At 34.9% G+C, this 21,827-nt stretch overlaps 1 protein-coding gene across 2 annotated transcripts in view; it reads right to left on the bottom strand.

Moving 5' to 3' along the window:
• Nucleotides 1–21,827, bottom strand: part of LOC113038996 (synaptic vesicle glycoprotein 2C-like) — a 38,050-nt gene continuing 16,223 nt past the window's right edge. Inside the window, exons 3-12 of one of the 2 annotated variants that reach the window (XM_026196844.1) lie at nucleotides 20,158–20,309; nucleotides 14,143–14,276; nucleotides 13,440–13,529; nucleotides 13,225–13,335; nucleotides 11,788–11,876; nucleotides 10,376–10,540; nucleotides 7,174–7,307; nucleotides 4,102–4,305; nucleotides 3,855–4,014; nucleotides 1–2,882 (exon numbers count right to left, since the gene is read on the bottom strand). In XM_026196844.1, the coding sequence (XP_026052629.1) occupies nucleotides 2,699–2,882; nucleotides 3,855–4,014; nucleotides 4,102–4,305; nucleotides 7,174–7,307; nucleotides 10,376–10,540; nucleotides 11,788–11,876; nucleotides 13,225–13,335; nucleotides 13,440–13,529; nucleotides 14,143–14,276; nucleotides 20,158–20,309 (1,423 nt within the window). In that variant the 3' untranslated portion in view covers nucleotides 1–2,698. The remainder of the gene's footprint in view (nucleotides 2,883–3,854; nucleotides 4,015–4,101; nucleotides 4,306–7,173; nucleotides 7,308–10,375; nucleotides 10,541–11,787; nucleotides 11,877–13,224; nucleotides 13,336–13,439; nucleotides 13,530–14,142; nucleotides 14,277–20,157; nucleotides 20,310–21,827) is intronic. The other variant, XM_026196843.1, reaches the window with a different exon arrangement.

A 21,827-nucleotide genomic window follows, 5' to 3' on the forward strand; every position in this document is an offset into this window, starting at 1 on the left:
TTATCATGAAACTCTTTAATAGCAGTACATCTGGATCCAAACCGAATCCACCTTAGTTTCGGTTCACACTGTACATGGCACTTTTTTTCTCTTTTCAAAATAAAATTCGATATATCAGAGATATTTGGCCAGTGAGGTCACAGATACTTTGACAAAATGAATTTGACAGCAGACATGTTGGCATGCCAGATGATCCACAACCAATCAAAACCCATTTCAGAACGACATCACACACTCACAATAATTATACATTCATCTTTCAATTCAGGAAATAAACTCGCGAAAGCACAACGGACAAAATCACTGCAACACAAAGTCTCAATATGCACATGCACGGGTGTATTGAACCACAAGATATCACACTTCATTTGTATTTTTCAGATAGGCCACTTCAATTTGTTCTGAAATTATTAATAATAATAAAAAAGAGGAGATGCACCAAACCAACATTTCCTATCTTTGAATATATTCCTCTCATGAACTCAATTTGTTCAAAAAAAGTACCTGTATGACACTGAATCCTCTTGTTAGCTCAAATAACACCCCAAAATCACACAACCAGCTAAAATAAACATCTATAGACAGAAAATAATGTTCATTTAAGATATCTACACATACACATGAGGAGACATTTGCATACACATCTGACAATGAAAAATAACGTTTCAACTCAACAGGCAACACTATACAACATTTAGACGTGTACAGCAAATGTTGTCGCCCATGATAAGATCAAAACAAGATTATCTTTACTTTCCCGACATACACACAATAAAATATCTTTAAATTAGGCCAGAAACATATCTATACACAAATATGTGAATGTAGACTCCATCTGAAATGTCTCAGTGTTGACGCATCAGACTAGTGTACTTGTGTGGAGTATATTTCTGGTGTTTAGTGTACTTCAGTGCATGTAGACAGCAGCAGCAGGGCCTGTACATCATCATGATCAGACCAGACTGAATGGCTTTTATTATTTTCTACGATTCGACTGCATCTTCTGGAAGCCTGTTTCCACCACTGAATAAAAAAATGTAAATTTGCGACTTTTTATTTCGCAATTCTGACTTCAGAATGGCACGATATATACTCAGAATTGTGAGTTACAAAGTCAGGATTGTGGGATAAAAAAATTGCAATTGAAATAAAGAAAGTATGAGTTGCGAGAACTAACAATTATGCGAAATGGTCAGAATTGCATGATATAAACTCAGTATTGCGAGAATTGCAATACAGTTACAGAAAAAGGCAGAATTGTGAGAAAAAAATCTGAATTGCGAGATACAAACTTTGAAATTTTAGATTTTTTCTCAACTGCGTGATGTAAACTCACAATTATGAGAAAAAGTTAGAATTACGAGAAAAACTTGCAATTGTGATATTTTCTCTCCTAACTGTGATAGAAACTCACGACTGCAACTTATAAAGTCAGAATTAGGCGATATAAACTAACAATTATAAGAAAAAGTCAGAATTGCGAGAAAAACGTGCAATTTTGAAAATAATTCAAAATTCTCTCAATGTTGAATTTATTTCTTGAAATTGCAAGTTGTAAAGTAAACGTGCAATTTAGACGTTTTTCCCGCAGTTCTGATTTTATAACTCACAATTGCAGTCAGAATTGTCAGATAAAAAAGTCTGAATTACTTTTTTATGTTTTGTTCGTAAACAAGCTTCCACAGTATCACGTCCTGTCATATTGCACAATTGCACGTACGATCTTCCAGTGGAATGTGATGAAACATGACATATTTCCACCTGCTAGAGCAGTAGAGCATTCCTAAAGAAATCGGACACGTGCTCAGTTCTGCTGCATGATGGATCACTACAACCTATGAGAAGCTGACGGCAGGGGTTTAGAGGAAGGAGGCACAGAGAGGAAGCAAAGGCCATTCAGTTTTCCCAGGAAGAGTTTGCACATGGACGCGTAGCAGCTAGAAATAGGGTTATCTTTAACCCTTAAACCGAGAGAGACAAACACCAAATGAAGTCCGTTTCGGCTACATCAATGACAAAGTTCGCAAAGGCAAGAATGAAGTCGAAGCGGGTCAGTGTTCTTCTGCTAGCGTAATCATTCGAAAAAGCATAAAATGTAAACTGGATAAGCATTATCGCCTTGTTTCGGTGGAAGCCACCGGAGAATCGGAGCTACGCTAACAAAAAAAGCTGTTATCGCTAATGTCTACATCTCTAAATGGCCTTTTTACTCTCGTTTGAGTTTAAAAGTATCTTTTCAATAAAATGAAAGAATTTTAATTTTAAAATAATAATATAAAAAAAAAAAAAAATCACCTGAATTTTTTATTTTTTGTGTTCAGCTGAAAATATACAGATAATATTTAAAATGTAAAAAAATCTAAATAAATAGCTGAATTTTCTCAATAAATAAATCAATAATTTTAAATAATAATTCTGCCCACCCAGATTAGGTCAAAAACTCACAGTCCAAAAATTATATTTGTTTTTCACATTTCATAACGTAATAACATTTGATTTATAGTAAAGGCATCAAAATCTAGTTTTAATCTAAACTGGGCAAGTCAAAAGATAACAAACCTCATTAAAAAATGAATAAATAACACACTTCAAATGATTAAATAAAGCAAACATGTGGTAGTCGCCTCCTCCTGCACCCTGAGCGTGTCCTGCGTGTTTCCGTGGCGACTCAGGGTCAGAGGTCACAGGTGTGGTGGGGTCACATCAGGACGTTGGAGCGGGTGTCGGGGAGCCGCAGACTCACCAGGCCTCCGGTGACCAGCACAGACGACGCCAGCAGGATGGGGATGGATTTTGTGATTCCCACCAATGACCCAAATATTAGGTTCCCCAAGACTGCGGCCAGCTTACACATGGCATTACAAAAGCCAAAGCCAGTTCCTCTGCACGAGACACACACAACCAGGGTTAGCAGGATTAACAGCCCTAGCAGTTTTCTCTGAAAGTTGTAGTAATCATTAACATCTAAAGGACAGAAGCTGATCATTTCAGTTACAGCTAAACTACACTTTAGATGAAGGATATTATTACATTACATAACGTTTTGTAGAATGTCAATGTATATTTTTCAATGTCAATGTTCAATGTCAATGTATACATTTATATTAAACTAAAAACTAAACTAAAATTTGTATATTTAACTCAACTACACTTTAGATGAAGGATATTATTACATTACATAACGTTTTGTAGAATGTCAATGTATATTTTTCAATGTCAGTGTTCAATTTCAATGTATACATTTATATTAAACTAAAAAAATAAAATATTACCATCTAAAAATGGTAAAATAAATTACAAAAATAAACATTATAAATAACAAGAAATGGTAAAATAAATTACAAAAATAAACATTATAAATAACAAATAAGTATAAATCATATAAATGATTAAATTAAATAAATATAAAAATTTATATATTTAACTCAACTGATAAAACTGAAAAATAAACTATATAAATACTAAAGTATAAATCATATAAATTATCAAATCCAGTAAATATAATAAACTGTATATTTTTTTAAATGATTATAATATATGTAGTTACATCAAAAACAGAAGTATTTATTTACACTAAATGCAGCATAAGGAGATCTAGGAACAAAATGATAATTATTTAAATAAACAATTTTTTAAAAAGCTAATAATAACTTTCATTACTTTTCATTTAATAACATTTTTGTTGAATTTATGTCCTTTTGTCATTTGTATTTTTTTTTATATTATTACCTTTTTTTTGTTTGTTTAGTTATTTTTTATTTCAGTTGTATTTTTCAGTGATTTTTCATGTGCCTGGAGTCAACTGAAAGCATCCATGTTTATTAGTGATTGCATGTATTTGTGTGTCCATGTACCTCCTGTTGGTGGGATACAGTTCGGCCGTCACCACGTCCAGTGAGTTCCAGGCCGATATACTGAGTCCATTATAAAGGCAGAGCATTGCTATCATCATGGACTCACTAGTGCCGAACCACAGAAAGAAACAACTGATGCCGGACAACACCATCGAGCCGCCTGAACACAAAAAACACACAGTCAACAAAATGATATCAGATGAGTTTATTTCATTTAGTATTTGGTGAATCTGGTGACCTGACCGACCTAACATGCTCAAACGGCCCACTTTATCCATGAGGAGGGCGGAGACTATGTTGCCTGGCAAAACGGCTAGTGTGCCGAGGAAGTTGATGAAATACACCCAGTACGCGCTGTAGTCATCATCAAACGTCATCTGACAGCCGGTCTTGTTGTGCGCAAACGTGGAGTTGATCAAAGAGGAACTGATGAATTTCGAGTCATCAATATCTGAACAAGACAGATGGGAGACTGAGTTACTTTACAGATGCTCAACTTACAAATCCATTCAAACATTTTTTTTTCTTTATATGATTTAAAGGATTTAAAATGATTTAAAAACCTACACAAAATAACAAAGTGCTGTACAATTAAGACAGACAGACAATAGATAGACAGACAGACAGATGACAGACGGACAGAACAACAGATAGATAGATAGATAGATAGATAGATAGATAGATAGATAGATAGATAGATAGATAGATAGATAGATAGATAGATAGATAGATAGATAGATAGATAGATAGATAGATAGATAGATAGATAGATAACAGACATGTAAACAAAATTAGAATGACAGACAGAGCAACAGACAGAAAGACAGACAGACAGAAAGATATACAGACAGACAGACAGAAAGATAACAGACAGGTAGACACAAGTAGAATGACAGACAGACAGACAGAATGACAGACAGAACGAAAGAACGACCGATCGACAGATAGATAGATAACAGACAGGTAGACACAATTAGAACAGACAGAAAGACAGACAGACAGAAAGATATACAGACAGACGACAGACAGACAGACAGACAGATAACAGACAGACAGACAGAACAACAGACATACAGACAGATAACAGACAGACAGATAACAGACAGACAGACACAATTAGAACAACAGACAGAAAGATATACAGACATACGACAGACAGGCAAACAGATAACAGACAGGTAGACACAAGTAGAATGACAGACCGACAGATAGATAGATAGATAGATAGATAACAGACAGGTAGACACAATTAGAACAACAGACAGAAAGACAGACAGACAGAAAGATATACAGACATACGACAGACAGACAGACAGAACAACAGACAGAAAGACAGACATACAGACAGACAGACAGACAGACAGACAGACAGACAGACAGACAGAACAACAGACAGAAAGACAGACATACAGACAGACGACAGATAACAGAAAGACAGACAGACAGAACAACAGACATAAAGACAGACATACAGACAGACAGACATACAGACAGATGACAGAACAACAGACAGAAAGACAGACATACAGACAGACGACAGATAACAGAAAGACAGACAGACAGAACAACAGACATAAAGACAGACATACAGACAGACATATAGACAGATGACAGAACAACAGACATAAAGACAGACATACAGACAGACATACAGACAGATGACAGACAGACAGACAGACAGATGACAGACAGACAGACAGACAGACAGACATTGTCTGTACTGCCCCCCTCTGGTCACAGTTTGAACTACATTCGGTCTCTTTCACACAGGAAGGTCTTTAGGGAGTTTAACCTCTGAAAACCTATCAGTGAGTTTGAGCGTGAGCAGCGGATCTCCAGCTCTCTTACACTTTCACTCGGAACTCATTCCCAGCTCATTTAATTTCCGTAGCAAGGTTTCATTAGAGACATGAACTCAATTTCCCATGAGGCCTCTGCTCTTTCTCTGCCGTCTGTTTGTTATGCTGAGTTGTGAAGTTTGTGGAAGTGTGTAAGGTGGCTTTTCCTGAGTCAGCCAGACCCTGAAATGACCCCACCTCTCTCTCTCTCTCTCTCTCTCTCTCTCTCTCTCACACACACACACACACACACACACACATATATCAACATCAGCAACTTCAAACAAGCTCCATAATTCAAACTCACAGAATTGAACTTTTACTAAAATCAAAACATTCTTAAATTGAGTTCCAATCCTTAAAATTTTTATAATAATAATAATAATAAAAAAATTATATGGTAACAGTGTCTTTCAGTCGATCTCTCTTCAGGATTATAGACCGTGAAGCCATTCACTAGGAATTTAACAATTAGATCAGCAAAAATGTGAAACTACACAGACTTCTACACATGCATAAGTGTGTCTTGCGATGTTTAAACATATCTATGACTAAATTATTTGCTTTATATAGATAATGCATGTCACTGACTGAACCCTTGAGCTCCATAATGCTCTCATGCTTGAGGGATTCTGGGTAAAATCATTGTTCAGCTGTTATTGTGGCTATTTCAGGTCTTCTTCATATAATCATTGCCCTCTGCTTTTATCTTTCATCCTGTTTTTCATCTAATGCATCTGCTTGTCTTTTTGCCTACAAATGCATATAAATCAGAATCAATTTCAACTTCAAAGTCTGTGGTTTCTCGTCGCTGGTGAGCTGCAGTGAGATATTTAAACATCAAACATCTCACTGTGAGTCAGTGAAGCTCTCGTTCACATCACTGATACCTACAGATCTCCCACTGAGCCCACTACAACAAAGAGCTCTTTCCATTCTTTTTTCTTTTTTCTTTTCTCTTGCTAAAATGGAAAAATGGCAGAGTTTCATGCCCCAAATAAATAAGATCGAACTGTCCACCGTGTCGATGGGCCAGTCACACTTTAGACTCCCCATGAGCCAATCAGAGTGCACTGAGTTTCCATCAGCCAGTTAACTTCTGCCCTCTCAAACACACACACACACACACACATTTATTTTTGTGAAAAGTGGGTTCATCCCATAGGTGTAATGGTTTTTATACTGTACAAACTGTATATTCTATGGCCCTTCACCAACCCTACACCTAACCCTAACCCTCACAGGAAACTTTGAGCATTTTTACTTTCTCAAAAAAACTCATTCTGTATGATTTATAAGCGTTTTGAAGAATGGGGACATGGGTTATGTCCTCATAAGTCACCCTCTCCTTGTAATACCTGTGTCATACCCATGTCATTATACAGAGTTGTGTCCTGATATGACACAAAAACAAGAGCACACACACACACAGTCTCTCACACAAAATTAGGAACTGTTAGTCGATTTCAACACACTCGTACCTGTATTATAGAAGAAGGCTTCTATGATGGTGCAGTTCTTGAAGAAAGAACCGATGGAGCTGACGTCCTCAAAGTAACAGCTCTGAAAGGTGGAGTCGATGAAACTCACAGACTTAAACTTCATGCCAATGAACCTGAAATAAAGGACAGGACTGGTCAGGACACAACTAGCCAGCTCAATGAACAGCGTTCAGCCACATCAAACATTCGAATAGTACTGAGAAAGAATATTTAAGATCAGCTCAATCTGACATTTGCCACAAATAAGAAAATCAAAATCAAACGTCTTTTACATCTCACATGCTTCTCTAGAATAACAGTTAGATTAAATGGAGGTCAGCTGGAGATGTTTGCTGAAGTTTCCTCCTTCTCAAATGTTTCTCCATCCAGTTGTTTCCATAATCTAGTGAGTTCTGTCATTATGATGCATTTGTGTGTGTGTGGAGTCTGATCTCATCTGCTCATAAATGAGCATCACAGGAGCCGAACAACACGATAAGAGCTTCATCTCCAGGATAGAGGGATGAGGAAAGAGGAGCAGCGGAAGGAGATCATAAACAAAAAGGAAGAGAAAGAATCAGAGGAGAGAAGAGATAAGGGCGTTTTAATTTCCTGGCCCTGCGTCTGGATGAGACATTACCTCAACGGCGGGATGTTATTTATGAGAGAGAGATCAGACCGCTGAGGACAATAACACACACACACACACACACACACACACAGAACATAAACGTTATGACCAGCATTAACCGCAGCTGAAGATCGGCTCTACTTCTGCTCATCCCTACTGCAAACACATGTTTAGTTTCAGGACTTTATTTCAGCTGAAGTAGATAAGATGAGAACATGGAGAGACCTCTCAGAGTTCATTGGTGTGTGCAATCTCACTTTTATATCCAGGGGAAACCTGACTCCTCTTGCTCTTTTGAAATAAGAGCTTTATTTCTAACATTCACAACCCAAAACCACCCAGTGCCAGCATTATTTACTGAAAATAAACCCCCAGGAAAACGATTATGGCATTCGATCATGAGCTCATTACAGTTTTTTTCAATCGCTAACAAGCATTTGTCCAAGCAGTTGTCACATTTTCAAAACTCTAAACACAATTAGCACAGCATCTGTCTATTGTGGCCATACCATTCACACATTTCATGTCGTTTTCACACAGTATGGATTCATTGAACACATTTCCACAATGCTTACATTTTCTGAACAGACAAGCTATACCTCCCAACAAAATCATGGATCGTTTTGGTAGTATTTACAAATGTTAACACACAACATCCCACAATAGCAAAAACAATGTTCCAAACCTTAGATACAGTATAAAAACCTCTTCTTCTGCAATGATATCAGTTCAAAAACAATATATCTTAGCTGATTTATGTTGTGTAAATTGGGCCAACCACAACTGATTCCAATCTGGCTTAGACTCAATGGCAAGGGTTATTTTTTTCTATTACATTGACACTTATACAATAAAGGGAGGACTTTGAAGAGTGATATTTTTGGAAACAGAAAAGACAAACACTGTAATGTATGGACGAGGAAGAGTAAGAGCAAGGGGCCCAGGGAGAAGAGCAGGCCCAGTGAGATATGCAGTGAGAGGAGCAGGAGCAGGATCAGTGAGAGGTGCAAGAGCAGTGAGAGGAGCAGGAGCAGTGAGAGGAGCAGTGAGAGGAGCAGGAGCAGTGAGAGATGCAGTGAGAGATGCAGGAGCAGTGAGAGGAGCAGTGAGAGGAGCAGGAGCAGTGAGAGGAGCAGTGAGAGGAGCAGTGAGAGATTGTTTTTATTTTATCCCCCCCCCCCCTTTTTTTATTCTGGCCTTTTTGCTGTTGTTGTTTTTTTGTTCAGAATGCTCTTATGTGTTTTATGGATATTTTGTTCACTGTAAGCAATACTGTCAAACCTTTTCTGTTCTATCATACCGTGTTTCTACTGTACCTCCTGCAGTAAACAGTAAAGGAAAAAAGTAGCTTTTTACTGGAATGCTTGAATGTGAGCATTACTGTACATTTGGACATACGGTTCCTAACCAAGACATTTAGTGTAAAACAGTGAATTGCATGTTTTGCATGCAACTACCTGTAAAACTGAGACTGAAAAGTCTATGCAGTTTTTGTAATGTCAACAATAGCCAGTATTTTGAAACCTGGTGTACTTTGATTGACTGCATGTACCTTTTGAGGTGAAAACAAATGTTATTCTTTGACAGAATAATTTGATTTTGAGTCCGATTTCCAGTGTTTTGGTAAAGTTGGTGTGTGCAGAAAAAGATGTGTTCTATTTTGAAATGAAGATTTAGTATATATTTAACAAAATGTGTTTTTGAGAAGGAAATTATCCATTTGGCCAATTGTGTTTTGTAGGTGTGAGTCTGTGTTAAGAGTTTAGAAAAAGTATCTGAAGTATGGTTAAGCGCTTGTTAGCGATTGAAAAAAACTGTAACATATGACCACCCACATTTACATGCAGAACTGAATTGTTCCCGAATAATTCAATGAAAACCATATGTAACCTTATTTCGCCATGAAATAATAAAGAATGACAACTTTTCATCTCACCATTCTACCTTTTCTTTTAAATCTGTCTTTTTTATATAAACTCGCAGTTCTGAGAAGAAAAGTCTGAAATGACGAATTGTAAGATAAAAAGTCACGGTTACCTTTTTTTTTGTGGCTATAACAAATTCTTCAAAAAAGAAAGCAAGAATTGTGGGATTTAGACTTAGAATTCAAAGAAAAAAAAGAATCGCAACTATTCCAAGATGTAAACTCAGAATTCCCAAAACGGTCCGAATTGCAATGTTTAAACTCAGAATTCCGATAATTTAAATTTAGGATTCTAAGAAAAACAGTGAGAATAGCAAAAATTAATATAAACTAAGAATTGTTGAAAAAATGATCGTTGTGAGATATAAAACTCAGTTCCAAGGAAAAAGTCAAAATTGCATGAAGTAAATGCTGAATTCTAAATAAATTAAAAAAATGTCAGAATTGTCATATGTTTATAACGCACAAAAGGATCATGTTATCATAAAAACAGCAGAAAAACAGCCTGTTTAATTCTAAGGCGGGTGGGAAATAGTAATCAAAAACTAAATTTTGACATAGGAGATAATACAAGGAATTCAAGATATAAAATGCAGAACATGATCTTTAATATGAGAACACAGACATACTGTCCCACACAGACTGACCTGTCGTTAATAAACACTCCGTTTTTATGGATCTGGTTCTCCAAGGTGAAATTAAAGGTGAAATCTTCGATTGTCTCGTTGTTGTGGATCTTCACACGGGACGCGTACTCGTCCGCCTGCAGGTGCTTTATGACGTCAGGGAACCAGACAGACAGACCGTAGTACCTGCGCAGGAAGTGACATCATCAGAGCGCTGACGGGTGACGTCTGAGTGACTGAAGCTGGCTGAGGTGTGTGTGTGTGTGTGTGTGTGTGACACAGGTGGTGACACCAGCGCTTAGTTAATTAATTTCTGCTCCTCAGCGGTGGCCTTCAGTCTGACAGAGAGCAGTGATAGAGGCATCTGTTCACTCTTTAATTAGACCGAGAGTGTGTATGTGTGCGTGTGTGTGTGTGTGTGTGTGTGTGTGAATTTCTCTTTTATTTTGTATCGAAGTGTTTATCTTGAGTTGGTCTGTGACAGAGGGAAGACACAGCTTTATTAAGACTAAAACCACAAGATACCAAGGTGGAAATAAGACAAGAAAAGAGAAATTGAATGGAATATAAATAAAGCAATAAGCCAAGTTTTACAGTGATTTGACTTAAGTTAGGGGTGTTGTTAAATCTAATTCAAAATTGTAATAAATATTATTAGGGTTTAGTGGGTTTATTTAAATCAGTATGAAAACACTAAGTATACTTAGTATACACTTATAATGAATAATTATGATAAGGACTATTAGCAAATATTTCTAATAAACAATTCTTCTGCCAGTTATATAGTTCATTAATCAAAACTGTGGATTCTTTATCAAATTGGACTATTAATATCAATTTGAATTCAAATGTTTACTGGATATTTTTAAAAATTAAAACACAACTTAAGCTGGAATAGAACAAAAAATGTCTCAGAAAAGCCAGGTCAGAGGATTTAGTATAATTTCATGAGTAAACAAGGCTTTTACACATGAGTGTGGACATAAGGCTTCCTGCAGAGCTCTGTCTCTGAGCCCATCCATCCAGCCTTAAGTTCCAATAAATACAGTAATTAAACAGTGACTGGTCCCCCTCATGCAGCTCCACCCCTGGGCCTAACCACCGCAGGCACTTAAGACAGTGATTATAGGGACAACACTTCATTACTGTGCCAGAAAGCAGCAGACAGAGATTGAGAGGAAGAAAAACAGTGTCTACTGATTGGAACAAGGCCAAATAGAATAGAATAGAATAGAATAGAATAGAATAGAATAGAATAGAATAGAATAGAATAGAATAGAATCTGATGATACTGTTCTCTAAATGGCATGCAAACAATGTGTGATTACTATAATCACGGCTCCGCTGGGTCATAATGTGTGTAACTACAGGGGTAATGAATCAGGGGTCGGTCGAGCCAATCAGGCGCAGATATTAAAGCCAAACAGTCTCACCCGAATGACAGAGAGAACCAAACCACGGCCAACTTTATAGTGTTGTCTCTGACGGGGTAATCCCAGCACTTCAGGAACGTCAGCCAGATCTGCACACACACACACACACACACACACACAGAGTCAAACTAATGCATAAAGTGCTAATAAAACACCTGCGTATAATGGGATCTGATTTCATCACAGCATTAGGAAGTGCAAAGGCAAAGATGAATCAGCAGAACATTTGGTGCGTCTGAGTCCCAGCTGAACTTTAGAGGGACTTATTCATCTGAAACGAGACGCGTTTATGCAAACGGTTTCAAGTTGCAAATCTTTTTTCTGTGTTCAATGTCAGCACTGAGATTTTGCTCTAAGATGCAAATCTCTCTTTGTGGCCAAACAAGAAAAGTACAGTACAAGAAAAAAATACAAATAAAATAAAAAATATTATATATATATATATATATATATATATATATATATATATATATATATATATATATATATATATATATATATATATATATGTAATAAATAATTGTTATTTTTTTTCAATTATATATAATGGATATACACAATGAGTTTTGAAAAAATCTTAAATAAGATTAAAATATTTAAAATATAAAATAGATGTTCTTTAAGCAATATTTTAAATAAATCTACCTCTTGCTATCTCATTTCTTCATCATAATTCTCATTTCTAAAGCGACTTACATTTCAATATATATAAATGTATATATAAATATATACATACATGTATATATTTACAAAATATAAACTTTATGTGTGTATATTTATATATACATAATAAATGTGCACTGTACACACACATATATTATTTAAACAAAAACGTTTATTTTGTATGCGACTAATCATGATTAATCATTTGACGGCACTAATATATATATATATATATATATATATATATATATATATAGATATATATATATAGATATATAGATATATATAGATATATTATATTATATTATATTATATTAATATATATATATTACCATTCAAAAGTTGGGATCACAAGAGTTTGAGGATTTTTACATTGTTAAAAAAATTTCTGTTTCTAATAATGTTTTTTCTTTAAAACTTTCTATAATAATATTAATTACTATTATAAAAACAACAACAGGAAGTTTTGTTGAGCAGTAAATCATCATATGAGAATGATTTCTGAAGATCATGTGACACTGAAGACTGGAGGAATGATGCTGAAAATACAGCTGTGCATCACAGAAATAAAATACATTTTAACAGAGATTTACGTAGAAAATAGTTATTCTTAAATTGTAATAATATTTCACAATATTATTGTTTTTACTGAAATTTTGATCAAATAAATGCAGCTTTGGTGAAAAATCTTACTGACCTCAAACTTTCGAACAGTATTGTAAATAGCCTAAGATGTGAGGGATCTACAGGAGATCTGAGGGGTTGTTCACTCACTCCACGCAGTTCGCTCTTGATCCTGAAGAAGACTTTGGCCACGGGGTTAGCCGACTCCGACTGCATCTCCACCAGCTCGTCCAGCTGCCTGGGGATCTTTATACGGTTCACCTGCAGGGGGAGACAGAGACACGTCACATGACCAGCGCAGTTTGAGTGAGTGGGGTCAAGAGGTCAAGCTGGTTAGCTCTGTCTGACTGGTGTGTGTGACTCACAGTAAAGACTTTCTCTGGCTCGCCGCGCGCACGCATGTTTGTGTCATGAATCTGTTTGAGAACCATCCACGCCTCGTCGTGCTTTCCTATCTGGACATGAGAGAAAACACATAAAGGCAAGTCAAGCTTATGTACACAGCACTTCTCACAATACACATCGTTTCAAAGCAGCTTTACAGAAAATTATAAACGTCATGTTTATAATATCTCAGTATCATTATATCTCATTGTCAAGTTCATCAGATTAGACCTTGATGATAAAAGAGTTACATTCTGCGATGATGTAAACAATCAACAGTTTAAACAATACAAACAATTTGCCATCACAGGAATAAGTTACATTTGAAAATATATTATTTAAATTGGAATAATTTTTCACAACAAAAATGACTTTTTAAAACCCACAACGAAATCACCAAAACACGAACTTAAATTAATATAAAATTATAAAACTATTTAAAAATTTTACACTTTAGAACTAAAATATAAAAATATATATTTAAAAAATATAAAAAATGTATATTAAAAAATTATATAATAAAATATAGTAATAAAAACAACAACAACAATGATAATAATAATAATAATAATGATAGTAAAATAACAATTTCACGCACGCACGCCTCCAGCATATACACACACACACACGCGCACACACACACACACACACACGTGCACACACACACGCACACACACTCGTTACCTCCAGGTAGAAGCGTGGACTCTCTGGCATGAATGTGAGCGCCACAACCGCAGAGACGCAGGGCAGAGCGCAGACGACCACAAACACACGCCAGCTGTGGAACTGATACGCTGAACCCATGCTGAAACTCCAGCCTACACACACACACACACACACACACACACACACACACACAGCAGTTAACAACCACAAACATTCACCAACATTGAACACTGGAGTAATGATGCACAGGAATAGATTTCATTTTAATATATACTCACTTATATTTTAAATAGTAATAACATTTCATAGTATTACTGTTTTTACTGTATTTTTCATTAAAGGGGGGGTGAAATGCTATTTCATGCATACTGAGTTTTTTACACTGTTAAAGAGTTGGATTCCCATGCTAAACATGGGCAAAGTTTCAAAAATTAAGTTGTACGTTTGAAGGAGTATTTCTGTTCCAAAAATACTCCTTCCGGTTTGTCACAAGTTTCGGAAAGTTTTTTTCGAGTATGGCTCTGTGTGACGTTAGATGGAGCGGAATTTCCTTAAATGGGTCCTGAGGCACTTCTGCCGGAAGAGTGCACACTCCCGTATAGCAGAGCACTGAGAGCACAACAGACTTCACTGATCAGAGCGAGAGCGTCACGAAAAGTCACAAAAGAAGTGTGTTTTTGGTTGCCAGGGCAAGACAACCCTGCACAGATTACCAAAAGAGAAACAGCATTAAGGGACCAGTGGATGGAGTTTATTTTTACAGAGGATCAACGGAGTTGTGCAAGTGTTTTTGTTTGTTCCCCTGCATTTCGAAGATGCTTGCTTTACAAACAAGGCCCAGTTTGACGACGGATTTGCGTATCGTTTATTTCTTAAGGATAATGCAGTCCCAACGAAAAAGGGTCACGATCGTGTGTTGGAACCGCAGGCGGTGAGTAAAACTGCTTCAAATATCTCTGTGTTGTTAACTTAGCTATCGGCGCATAAGCACATCAAGTAAACAACATGCGATGTTGTCATCAAACTGCACTTTCCACATGTACAGCTTAAAAAAAAAAAAAAAAAAAAAAAAAAGACGACATAAAGTGGAACTTAGTCATTTTCCAAAACCGCTAAGCAAATATATACAGTTTCAGTACATACCACATAGAGACGTCGCTGCTGATGCTGCTCTTGTTAAATTTCAGCCTCTGGATCTGATTCTGGATCTGATAAATATACGCTGAATCTGACTGTTAGCCATGGTTTGTTTTGGATGGTTTTTTCTTCACGGTAATGTCACAGCTTCCAAACACTCTCAACTCAAAAGTCTATTCGCGTTCGTGATTCTTTAGCTCCGCCCACACGTCACGCCTCCAGCCGCTCGTGTTTTTCCGGGAAAAATCGGTACAGACTATCTTTCTCTTATGAATATAATAAAACTAAAGACTTTTTGGAGTTATGAAGGATGCAGTACTACTCTATAGGTACTCAAGATTAACAGGATATTGAGTGAAAACCAGCATTTCAAACCCCCCCCCCCCACCCCTTTAAATAAATGCATCCCTGGTGAGCAGAAGTGACTTCTTTCAGAAACATTACAACTCTTAGTGACCTCAACCTGTTGAATGTTAGAACAGAAGAAATGTAAATGCCCAAAGCCACTTACACTTTTTTTTTAGGAAAATGAATGTTTGTTGCAAATGTGCTTGTTCTGTGTTACTCGTGACATTCAACTTTGACCTGTTGTTTGAAATGTATTGAGACTATTTATTATTATTATTATTATTATTATTTATGTACAATTTACAGGCAAAAGACATCTATGACAAAAATAAATAAAATGGCATTACTCGTAAAATGATGGTCTCATAATATTGTTATACTTTGATATGTTCAATGTTCAGTGTTCAATGTTCCAACGTTTCAACGTTTCAATGTTTCAATGTTTCAATGTTTCAATGTTTCAATGTTTCAATGTTCCAATGTTTCAATGTTTCAATGGTGATGCCATTAAACGCACTGTATTACCATAGTAACATCCCCAAGACAAACGTATGTCCAAAATGCCATACTTTTTAAATGCATCATTGATATAATACTATAATTTTTAATAAAATATTTAAATTACATTTTATTTTTATGTTTTAATTTTATTTCTAGCCAGATGTTTTGGAATGTTGTTTTGGTTTTGCCATTTGTATTCTTCTTATTATTTTTTCATTTATTTAAATTTTTTAAATGCTTATATTTTTTTATTAAGTTTTACTTTGTTTTGGTTATTTTTAAAGTGGTTTTTTAAAATGTGAAATATTGCCTTGGCAACAACTGTAGCTGAAGTTTTTTGAATTCATTAGATTTCATTAACTTGAAGCAATGGAATATTTGTATGTTTTATTTCCTGGACAGTACCATGGCATTTTTTGGTTTTGTTTGTAACACAAGCAAATGCGGTTCAGTACGCAAGTGGTTTCCACAAAAGCCTTTGAGAAGCCTCTGAGACTGAATTTCACAGTGAATAAGTTTGTTTGGGTATATGTGTGTGTGTGTGTGTGTGTGTATGTGTGTGTGTGAAGAGGAGTCTATTAAGCATGCCTGCAGGAGTAATACTGCTGAAAAACACTCTCACTGAAAAATAATCATTAAAGTTGGTATCATTTTCCACATGGCTGCTGTTCTCTGACGCTGCGCAGAATGTCTAGCGGCACCATATGGTGTGTGTGTGTGTGTGTGTGCGTGTGTGTGTGTGTGTGTGTGTGTGTGTGTGTTTGATTCAGACTCAGAGAAACAATGAGCGATGGAGCCGAGCGTGATGCTTACAGGACAGCTGCAGGGCAATGGAGAGTACAAATGAAGATGCCTTAGAGGACAGAAAGGCCTTAGAGCAGAAAACATGGCTTAAAGGCAGATTCTGTTTCTCGCGTGTCACTTCAGAGCCTTCAGCAGGATGTTCACAGAAAAGCACCTTAGAAGTAGTGGATATGATTTGTGCAACATATTAAGAGATTTCTGAAGATGACTTTCTCATGTGTGTCAAACAAAAGTTTTTCTACTTGTAACCTCCAAAAAAATAAATAAATGCATGCTAAATGAAAATGCGAAAAAAATTCAATTTTTAAATTAAAGTTTAACAGTAGTAAACAATAATAATAATAAAAATAATATATATACATATATATAATATTTTTATGTGTGTGTGTGTGTGTATATATATTTACAGTGCAGACCAAAATTTGGAAACATTACTATTTTTAATGCTCATTTTTAATACTATTTTTAAATGCTCATCAAACCTGCATTTATTTGATCAACAATACAGAAAAAACTGTAATATTGTGAAATATTATTACAACTTAAAATAATAGTTTTCTATTTGAATATACTTTTAAAAAAATAATTTATTCCTGTGATGCAAAGCTAAATTTTCAGCATAGAGAGAAAAAAAAATTACTGACCCCAAATTACTGACCAGTAGTGTATATTGTTATTACAAAATATTAATATTTTAAAAACATAGCTTCTTTTCTTTCTTTTTTTATTCATCAAAGTATCCTAAAAAAGTATCACATGTTCTGAAAAAATATTAAGCAGCAGAACTGTTTCCAACTTTGATAATGAATCATCATATTAGAATGATTTCTAAAGGATCATGTGATAATGATCCTAAAAATTCAGCTTTGCATCACAGAAATAAATGATCATTTAAAGTATAATACATTTAAAAACAATTATTTTAAATTGTAATAATATATCACAATATCACTGGTTTTTCTGTAGTTTTGATCAAATAAATGCAGGCTTGATGAGCAGAAGAAACTTCTTTCAAAAACATAAAAAATAGTAATGTTTCCAAACTTTTGGTCTGTACTGTATATATATATATGCACACACACACATATAAAAAAATGTAAATTAATATGCAAGAATGTAATGTAAGAATATGTATATATATTCTTTATAAAAAAAATGAACACACATACATGTAAACATATTACATCCTTAAAGCTGCTCATTTACTCTCACTCCATCTGTATGCTATCCATCCTAAACAACATAAAAGATCACAAAAACAGTGTCCCAGCGAGAGCACACTGGAAACTAGGAGTCAAAGCTGCCTTCAAGTGCTCTTACATCTCGGAGGAGATCACACCGAGCTAAGGCTCATCTCAGACGTTTCTCTTAATATTCTGTAGGAAAAACACTCACTACAGGACTGCAGCACAGCACTGTGTGTGTGTGTGTGTGTGAGGAACAACCCCGTGGGTTTGTGTTTATCAGTCACCATAGAGAAGCTCATTATATAGATTATGTGTGTAATGGAGTGTGTTCTACAGAAACACACCAGAGAACAAAAGTTGGAGATTGTGTCTAAAATTTTAACCAACTTTATGTTTGCCAAGTGCAGAACACACACACACACACACACACACACTAAAGCAGTTTCACGGGCACTAAAGTCCTTCACCTGCCTCTCGCTGTGCTCCTGCAGTGATGGAGTCATTGCGGCAGAACCGTTTGGACACACACCGCTGCCTCCTGACCACTAAAAACAGTGCTAAAACAAGAGACGCTAATCAATTGACCTCAATTACACACAGTATCTCGCAGAGGAGCTGCAGCGCCGTTATTTCTGCTCCTGTTTACACTCTCCCACCGAAAAACACCCATCATCCTCCGCTCCTAATGAGATGATGAAGGACACACAGGCTCCCTCCCGCAGGATCAGTTATGTGCAATCAGCACAAACATTTGTCTCATTCTGCACAAACTGCATCATGTTCGGTGTCGATGTGTAATATTATCTGCTAGAGGATAGCACCATCTCATGTGTTAATAAAATACATAATGATTTACAGGAAGAAACCATCTAGAATCAACCGCCGAACCCAAACAATATTATATTATATTATATTATATTATATTATATTATATTATATTATATTATATTATATTATATTATATTATATTATATTATATTATATTATATTATATTATATTATAAATATTAAATAATAATATAATAAAGTAAACATTTTACAAAATGTAATAAAATATAATGTATTTACATTATTTATAATACTAAATAAAATGTACATTATTAATATATATCTTTATATTTTCTTTAAAAAGCTACATCATAAGTAATATTAATACATGTATAATTTATACTGTATACATAGTTTTCTTAGATCAAGAAAATATATATTAATACATAAATACACTCACATTATTTTATATAGATTTATTTTTAATTTAATTTAATTTTAATTTACATTATTTATATCTTTAAATGCATGTGTTTTTATATATAAAACATTATATATATATATATATAAATAAATATATATGTATATATATATATCATATATATATATCAATTGTATTACATTTTAAAATATATTTACATTATGTATATATACACATACAGAATTATATATTTACATAAACATATAAATATACATAATATAAGAGAGTTTATTTGCAAGAAAAGATTACTCGTTTTTTTATTTCCAAAATTAATGTTTTTATTATATTATCATGTTTTATTGTTTTAGATAACTGTATTTTTTTTTGTTATTTTTTAAATAATCAAAATAACTCGACTGCAGTTATATTGAGATTAATTGGAATAAACAATGAAAAAATATGATTTTGAATATATATATATATACACATACATAACTATTTGAAAATCTGGAATCTGAGGATGCCAAAAAATCTAAATACTAAGAAAATCATCTTTAAAGTTGTCCAAATGATAACATAAAATGATAAAATATAAATTAAGTTTTGATATATGCATTAATTAAATGTATGTTATTTAAAACTATTTACAGCAAAATGCCACTTAGCAACTTCTCAGAACACCCTATCAACCATTTAAACGCATTAAAACACCACCAAAAATCTATTTTATATGTGCATTCTGCGTGCACAAGTACAGTATATGATTCTTTATTTACTCATATGAAAATGGAAACTAAGCTGTAGCCGCTGTGGTTGATGAATGTGAAGTGATCAGTGATGTCCAGCAGAAGCAGAGCTGTCACTCACCGTAGTGTGGGATGATGGCCCAGGCCATGGCCGAGGCGTAGATCCCCCCCACCATCCAGAACATGCAGAGCCAGCTCAGGTGTTCACCGCGCTTCTCACGGGCCAGAAACTCTGCAAAGTACGAGAACACGATGGGAACCGCACCACCAATCCTGCAGAGAAATTATGACATATTATATTTCTCAGCATCATTCCTCCAGTCTTCAGTGTCACATGATCTTCAGAAATCATTCTAATAACTGATTTGCTGCTAAATTAACATTTCTGATTATTATCAATCTTGAAAACAGCTGTCCTGCACAATATTTTGGGGAAACTGTGACACATTTCATTTTTTAGGATTCACAGATGATTAGAAAGTTCAAAGAACTGCATTTATTTGAAACAGAAATATTTTGTGACATACATAATTGTCTTTCATGTCTCATTTGATCAGTTTAATGCATGCTTAATAAATCTATTTTCTTTTTCTTTTTTTCTTCCTTTCTTCCTTCCTTTCTGTTTTCCTTCCTTCCTTCCTTTCTTTCTTCCTTCCTTCCTTCCTTCCTTCCTTCCTCCCTTTCTTTCTTTCTTTCTTTCTTCCTTCCTTCCTTCCTCCCTTCCTTTCTTTCTTTCTTTCTTTCTTTCTTCCTTCCTTCCTTTCTTTCTGTCTTCCTTCCTTCCTTCCTTTCTTCCTTCCTGTCTTCCTTCCTTTCTTTCTTCCTTTCTTTCTTTCTTTCTTTCTTTCTTTCTTTCTTTCTTTCTTCCTTTGTCTTCCTTCCTTCCTTCCTTCCTTTCTTTCTTTCTTTCCTTCTTTCATTGACCCCAAATGTTTTAAACAGCAATGTAATTAAAATTATTTAAATGAAATAAATATTTTAATTATTTTGTATTAATAATATCAATCAACAGCTTTATAAAATCTACTTAGAATTGAATATTTTGTCTCTCTTTATAATTATTATATTTATACACATCCATCATTTGAGGTAGAAATCTTTTGTAACATTATAACGTTTAATCAATTTATAACATTTTATAATATGTTCTTAATCTTGACCTAAATATAATAATGACTAATTCATTATTATAGTAACCATTATTTGCTAGCTTATATCGATACATCTAATCTAATTATCACCACGTAAACCAAGCAAGCATCAGAAATGGATGAAAAAATATAATAATTATAATCTTAACAGAGAATAAATGAAACAAACAAATATATCAATGTAAATAAATGATCATATAAATTCAGCACAGTTGAAGATGAATTAGTAGTGCATAGCTATTTTTGAACATGCTCTTAATTTGTGGTCAGTCGGTGTGACCTTTGACCTCTGTTTGAGACGGACTGCAGTGACTGAGTCTGGAGTCACTGCTCTGCTGCAAGGACAGGAGACCACGCTGAAATTCAATTAGCAATAAAACCCCCTCTCTTGCTCTCTCTCTCTCTCTCTCTCTCTCTCGGTCACTCTCTCTGCTCTTAAGTGTTGGGTCTGTGCCAGGATGTTAAAACAACTGTGACACTGCAGAAGTGCTTGAAGAGAGACGACGTCTGCCTGACTGAGAGCGAGTGTGTCTCTCAGAGCGGTTCAGTTCTGTTTTTATTATATCAGTCGTAGTCGGATGTGAAATATTCCTGCTGATGCAATTAGTGATCCAATATTTATTCAAAGGAACAAAATGTC

The sequence above is a fragment of the Carassius auratus genome, chromosome 21 (assembly GCF_003368295.1).
Source record: "Carassius auratus strain Wakin chromosome 21, ASM336829v1, whole genome shotgun sequence".
Lineage (NCBI taxonomy): Eukaryota > Metazoa > Chordata > Actinopteri > Cypriniformes > Cyprinidae > Carassius > Carassius auratus.